Source organism: Solea senegalensis, linkage group LG1, assembly GCF_019176455.1.
Source record: "Solea senegalensis isolate Sse05_10M linkage group LG1, IFAPA_SoseM_1, whole genome shotgun sequence".
Taxonomy (NCBI): Eukaryota; Metazoa; Chordata; class Actinopteri; order Pleuronectiformes; family Soleidae; genus Solea; species Solea senegalensis.
In genome coordinates, this window is record NC_058021.1 from 12,740,788 (window position 1) to 12,748,238 (window position 7,451).

Below are 7,451 nucleotides of genomic sequence, written 5' to 3' on the forward strand. Positions count from 1 at the left end.
TGAAATCTTACCAAAACCCTTCTTTATATTAAAAAATTAAAATACATGATATGATCACTATACTTCATGAAAAGGAAAAAAAAAATCAAGGTAACATTTATTAGAGCAGACCATTTTGCTACCCGGTGAATGTTGATGGTTAGGAGAGTGAAGCCCTTTAATTTGTAATTTATTAATCATTAAACATTATTACATTATTCATACTGGTGAACAAGGACCACTTCTACAGAGGGACGTTCACAACATACATATTACATTATTATATACAGTGCAGTGCATTACAGTGGATCGTTATATGTGTATTACCAGGATGAAGGGATGGGGAAGACAGGAGTAAAGGGAGGAGGAGAGGAGAAAGAGGAGAGGAGTGGTTTTGGGGGGAGGTGTGATAGTAAGTTGTCTTATTGTTACTTCTTCTTTTTTTTCTTTTTTAAACCACAGTACAGTTTGTTCTATAAAAGTTAAACCCATAGAGATAGAGTGCCACGTTTTCACAGCTACTGTTAAGTGAACCTACTAGAAGTCGACTCTTGTGGGAATATCAAATGAGTTACGTTTCGTCATGAGATGCTATAGAGAGATGCTATAAAACATTCTAAGATAATCAACCTCCGTCCAGAGAGCAGAGACCCTGGAGGGCAGGCCAAAAGTCAAAGATCAGATCAGCGTGCATGCGTGCTGCAGACATTCAGATGTGTTCGGCCTCCACCTTATCCTCCTTCTATCTTTAGGCATCATTTTTGGTGCTTTCCCATTTTATATATAAAAAATACAAAACTTAACAGCGAAAAGAACGTCATTGGTTGTCACGTTTTTTCTCCCCCTTGTCATTTTTCCAAAACGGTTATTTGTTCATTTGCATGTCAATGTTTTTTGTTTGTTTTGTTTTTTTAATTAATCTTCCCTTTTCTCCACCAGTCACTTACATATTGACAAAGTATACAATATTTTACAACTGAACAAGACTGAGAGATAACATTTGATTTGTCCGATCAGATACAAGGCCCAGACATCTTATATCCAACCAGAGAAGTCAACTGGAAGCTAACCAGTAGTAAGCAACACAACAAGCCTATGGTGTGAAGGGAGCTGTCCGATAGCAGCTCTGCATTAACATGAGCAACCGCCCTCGGGGACACTAGGCTCCGCCGGTTTGTCCAGCTTGATGTCGATCACTGGGAATTGTCAAGTTAGGGAAAAGACAAGTGGCTGAGAGAAGAAATGTCAAATATCTGCTATAAGATGGAGTCATGCTTTATAATACGATCTATAGCACTTCACTAAACACTCTTCTCACCAAGTATTCATTTCATTGATTTGTGGACTACACAATGACAGATGGATATTTAAGGATTAACACAATTATAAAATATAAAATGCACTTTTAATGCTATAAAACTACGAACTGCAGTCCCACAACATCCCCATCGGCCGAGTTTTCAACGTGGGGCTTTTTTTTATTTGGTGTGTCATACTTTTTCCACATAAGCCTTTCCTTCTACAACATTAGTAATAGTTTAGTAAAAAAAAGAAAAAAGGCTGTTCTCATGTAGGATTATACTAATACCTGTCAGATTAACTTTGGAAGCTGTAATGTAAAAATAAATGTAAGCAGGTTGACTATTCTAAAATAAAAAAAATAAAAAAACTACTATAAAGTAAAATAACTTAATATTATTTATTGATTTATTGCACATTTGCTTATCAATGTCTCTTTTCGATCACTCCCTCTCCATTTTCCATCACGTGTCCAAAGCACATGTCGTTTCACATATGGCCACAGAGTGGTGCTATACCTGTGCATCAACACTATTATCCTGGCTCTGTGCATTTCTTCTTTATTAAGCAGAAGACGATTTAATGGCCTGTGGCTCAGCAGACAGTAGTCTGGGCACTTGTGTTTGTAACGGTGCCAGCAACCACTCAGAGATTAAAAATAAGCTGCCTGTTGCTCTGCCGTTTGGCCGCATCCAGAGCGTCAGAGTCACAGCTGCTGGAAAAGGATACTGCCTTCAGGGTTTGCATCGTCCAAGCTTTCCATTCCAGGTAGGGCTGCTGCAACTCGACGAAACAGCTAGCGGAAGGCAAGCGGGGAGGAGAGGAGAGGAGAGGAGAGGAGAGGGGAGACACAATGGACAGTCAGCTTATTCAATTCCAAGTAAAGGAAGTTCTGCACATACAAACATTATCCAAAATGTACTTTATGTACAAAATGTATTTTAAGAAAGTATAAAATTATAATTGCAAAACATAACAACGAAAACAAAACCTTTACTGCTCATCAATCAACATAATACAATTGTTCGCATTAACATTATATCATTATGTATTGTAATGTAAATGTCTTCTGAATATTATAATTTTTTGTTATGTACGTCTGAAGAAAAAAACTAAAGAAATGCATATTATTTCACTTGACAATCATTGTTGGTGCACTGAAGAGTGAGCAGCATTTCACTGCAGTAGATTTAAAATGACTGCCATAAAAATGCCAAAGTGTAGGAAATAAATACAACATGTACTTATACCAGCGCTGTTTGTCAGCAAATAAAACTCAGTCCGCTGCAACAGGATTCAGTGTTTGCCTACATATTATTTACACCTGAAGGTCCAGTATGTAACATTTAGAAGGGTGTATTAAACATACAACCCATAAGTATGTTCATATCAGTGTATCATATAACTATAAAGCAGTAATATTTGATTTGATATTCAAAGCCTTAGAAACAAGCATTTTATAAGATTACAAAGAATGTCATCCTTTCTGGTACATGAAGGCCACCGTAGTTCTGCTTAGAAAATGAAGTGAGAGGTCACTGATTCTTAAACCCTGGACCTTTTTAAAACATTTCATGTGGACTGGTGACTCGATCACCTTGGAGGCAACACAGAGACGACAGAGGATCTGAGAGCAAGCGGCGCACAAAATTCTGTGAAATATGGAGAAACTGCAGGCATCACCTGTTTGACATTGGAGCCTGTTTTGGCACTTGTCTCGATGAACATGACGTTGAGCTCCTTGGCTCTCTGCTCGCCTTCCTCGATCGTGATTTGCCTGCAGGGAAAAAAAATCAGGCCACACTCATAATTGCATCATGACGGTGAAGGCTAATTATTCATCACATCGCTTGTTTAACAACATGCTTGCTTTCTGCTCACTCAACAACAAATATCTCCATGTCAACGACTAACTCGACTTACTCACCTCTTCTCCTCCAGATCTGTTTTGTTGCCGACTAACATGATGATGACATCACTTCCCCTCTCCGTCCTGACATCATCAATCCACTTGCATGTCTGCTGGAATGAGTTCACATCTGTGGAAACCACAATTTCATTAAATAAACACATTTCTACTATATAAGCGAGGTGCAATTCATCCATGCACGAGGTAAGTTAGCATGTTGCTGCTCACTTGTAATGTCATAGACAACCACAGCCACAGTAGAATCTCGTATGTAGCTTGGGATGAGGCTCCTGAAACGCTCCTGTCCAGCTGTATCCCACAGCTGGAGTCTTACCTGCACACACACACACACACACACACACACACACACACATTGAAATGCACACATTCAGCAGCTGTTTCTACATCAGACTGCATTATGTACTGTAGAGAAGTTAACTTTCAAAGAGATAAGCCAGTATCAGCTGGCGTGCAGGCTGACTGAACATAATATCCTGACAAAGACGCTGTATTAATAGCAGCTAAAGAAGCCAGGATGATCCACAGAACAGGATTTGACTTCTTAGGGCTTCAAAAGCCAAAAGAATCCTCACATTTTATTTTTGCCTCTTATAAATAATCTTGGGGTAATCATGTTAGTCTATGAAGAGTGCAGTAATGAGGTAAATCAAATCAAGGCTTAGTCAAAACAGAGTGGAAACTGGGACATTTCTTATACATATAGGATACTGAATGACTGACTACAAGGGTAGGAATTGGTCTTTTTGTGTCCACACATGTGAAATTACAAAGATAATCAAGGTTTCCTACTGTTCGGTCTTCCAGGTACATGGTCTTTGATAGGAAGTCAATTCCAATGGTCGCCTGTGGTGGAGAAAGGAGGTTAAACACGTCAGTGAAAGCACAAGCTTTGTTGTGTCAAACACAAAGAGATATAATGTTAAATAAAAGGAAAACATAACATTTATTTGAATGATTGTATTCAATATGACACAATTCACATTTTGCAATAACCCTGTGTTTATTCTAACACTGTTTCTCTTGCGAAGTAGTCATCATTATTTGACTCATCCCATTAATACATTATATACAACTCTGACATTTGAGGACAGGGATACATATTTGCACATTACATGAAATGACTAGCCATTTCTAACCACCATCACTTATCATATAATGTACAATATCATATGGAGCACTGAATTCCCCTGAGGTTTCAAAAATGTTTTAAGCTGTGCATCCGGTCTTACCTGATACGTGTTGTCAAAGCTGTCGTACATGAATCTAGTGATGAGAGATGTTTTCCCCACTAGAAACAGAGCAGAAACATATAGTCTTTAAGTGAAGTAAACAAATTAACAAGAGTAAAAATAAACAGAGTGATGTGAAATCTGGTTCATTTCTCAAAGGGTCAAGTGGAATTTGGTCAAATAGTGACTCAGATGTTGCTGACTTCACTACTGTCAATATTTTTTTTTCCCACAAGCAAGTCAATCTGCAAAAACAAAAGATGTGATGATCAATGAATCATTTATGCCACACTAAAAACCCTCAGTTGTCAGTTGCAGCCTTAAACTAATATATCATGGTGTACATTTATGGTGACAACAATGCTGATACAGTAAAGCAGTCGTTCCCAGAGATTGTCTGGCGTCAGCACATACATTTTAAAAACAAAATAAGATAAAAACTGCCTTATACTTAAAAAAAAAACCAAAAAAAAAACATATGCAGAAGATGTCATTTGTTTATCAAACACATCTTGTGGAACTGTATAGTCCATTATACTATAATAAATGTTACAAAAATGAAATTTGGTTAACACTGCTGTAAAATGACATGAGTCATGAACATGTATTTCATGTGGGAAGATGTGATGAGGAGGGGAGGAAAAAAAAAAACAAGCCTATGTGTCAACAATTTTAATCAAACAGAAGATGCTTCCACAGATCAAATGTTCACAGGCAGATGAAAAAAAAAAAACAAAAAAAAAACCCATGATGACTGGTGACTCTAAAAGCCATGATGGTTACTTGTCCGAGGATCAAGGTGAGGTGGCCTGGCCTAGTGAGCTCCATTTTTATTTACATCCCACCCCAGCACCATCTTTAGCACCAGCATCAGAGGAGTGGGGGACAGCACACACACACACGGACACAGAGTGAAAGAAGTGAATTCTTTGAAGCCAGCTCTACAGTATAAGGGCAGTGGCCAGGCCTCGATTCAGCACCATGGACAGTTCCGTTGCGGCGCAGGCCACACAAACACACATGGAGGCTTTTAGTCGACACACACACACACACGGTGTGAAGCTGCTGTCACAACAGGCCTAACGATATTCATTCTGTGCTTTGCTGCTCTATAGTAAGAAATCAGCTGCTGCCACACGCACACACACACGCACACACCTCATGTCTGAACACGTATTACAGCACTAAACCACTATCGATCTGCACCTCCTAAATGCGTGTCATCACATCCAAACAACACACACACATTCCGAACCTGAATACACACATTATTGAATATAAACTGCAGCCTTGTCACTGTCAGTTCCGTCTGTTTTTTCCTTCTTTATTGGATTATTTATGGAACTGAACCGGACACTGCGAGCTTTGGAGATGCTGTGCCGACATCGCCAGCCTTGGGTGTGTCCCGGGCTGACACATGGAGACTGTTTATTATCTTCTCTAAAAAAACAACCAGGGGTGGTAAATAAATACACGACATAGATCGCACACTATAGAGTGAGGCCACACTAAAGACTGTTGGTGTTTGTAAGGAAGAGATGGGAGTTAAATAAAACAGTAATGTGGAGACAGACTGTGCGTATTTGTCGGTCACTGCAGCACATCAAAACACCCTGAGTACATATCGCCTACTATGATACGGAATATCACAATTTTGCGACAAGTGAGAATACAATAAGGATGTTTAATGCGATTAGTATCATTTCCAAGGGATTACGGTGGTTATATTCAGTCAAAGGCTGTAATGTATGTGCATGCAGGCTTTTTTTTCCATCCTCGGTTAATCTAATTGTCTTCAGTCACACACCTTGTGCCAGGGGCAGCATGAGCGCCACATCCACCACAGTCAACCTCGAGATTCAGCCACAACTTTCCAAATTAGCTCAGTCACATACATGGCCTTCATCATACAGCGAATACGCACGTTTGCCATTAGGGCAGGACAACCCCAACCCAAGCACCGGCTGACTCACCGCTCTGCTCTCCCAAAAACACGAGTTTAAATTTCCTCAGAGGGTTCCCTAGATCTCCTCCAGCTGACATGGTGGCAGATAATGAGCTCAGCGTGGATTCTTTTTGTTGGTTTTTTTTTAGGATCTGCTCTTATGGCTCCTCTGCGTCTCCTTCTGTGTTGTGGCTGCGCAGGCAGGGGATCCTCCTCTCCTCACAGAATGATGGGAATGCAGCTCAGCATCCTCCTGTCACTTTAGGGAGCGTCTGCGCATGCGCGACCTCACCTATTTCTGTCCCTTACCTTTCTTTACATGTATGTATGTGTGTCTATATACAGTCTATATACACAGAATATACAGTATATAGACACTGTGTATAAATATATATATATATATACATATATATATATACATACACATATATATATATATACATACACATATATATATATATACATACACATATATATATATATATATATATATATATATATATATATATATATATAATGTATACATATAGACATGGCCTTCATCTGTTGTACATACATATATGTATATAGATATATACATATATACACTGTGTATACATGTGTATACGTGTGTATATATATATATATATATATATATATACATACAGTACATACATGTATATACATGTATACACACACACATATATATAAACATATATACACACACACACACACACACACACAATTTAGTGTGTCCAATCTGCATGTTGTTGGACTGTGTGAGGAAACAGAGAAAATCTACACACAACCTAATAAACCCAATAAATATATTTAATTAAAAAAGAAAAAGAATACATATGCAAACATATGCCAATCCTGCTCACTTTGTCACATAAGGTGAACAGCTGTCCTCGGATCACCCCCAAAATCTGGTAGTTTCTTCCTTGGGCCTGACATACACACCCAAAAAATGTAATTTTAATTTTTAAATGTTTTAATTTTTCATGTATGCTGCTCACTCACAGACAACAGGACAAACAAGGCTAGAACCATAACCTCTATGATAGAAGTAATGCTAGTACACCAATAA

General features: G+C 38.6%; 1 protein-coding gene across 1 annotated transcript; it reads right to left on the reverse strand.

Annotated features, from left to right (window-relative positions):
- Positions 1–6,624, reverse strand: rab6bb (RAB6B, member RAS oncogene family b). The gene is made up of 8 exons (XM_044029262.1): positions 6,411–6,624; positions 4,438–4,496; positions 3,998–4,051; positions 3,416–3,521; positions 3,206–3,317; positions 2,962–3,055; positions 2,008–2,074; positions 1–1,175 (listed from the first exon to the last, which is right to left on the reverse strand). Exons 1-8 carry the CDS (start codon positions 6,478–6,480, stop codon positions 1,111–1,113), a joined length of 627 nt encoding a protein of 208 aa, XP_043885197.1. The 5' UTR covers positions 6,481–6,624; the 3' UTR covers positions 1–1,110.
- Between the last annotated feature and the right edge of the window lie 827 nt (positions 6,625–7,451).

Excerpts from the sequence above, each read along its gene's own strand:
- rab6bb (XM_044029262.1), bottom strand. The coding sequence starts at position 6,480 with ATGTCAGCTGGAGGAGATCTAGGGAACCCTCTGAGGAAATTTAAACTC. Across the intron at positions 3,056-3,205 it reads ACAGATCTGGAGGAGAAGAG|GCAAATCACGATCGAGGAAG; the intron begins GTGAGTAAGTCG and ends TTTTCCCTGCAG. Across the intron at positions 2,075-2,961 it reads CAGGCTCCAATGTCAAACAG|CTGTTTCGTCGAGTTGCAGC; the intron begins GTGATGCCTGCA and ends GCCTTCCGCTAG.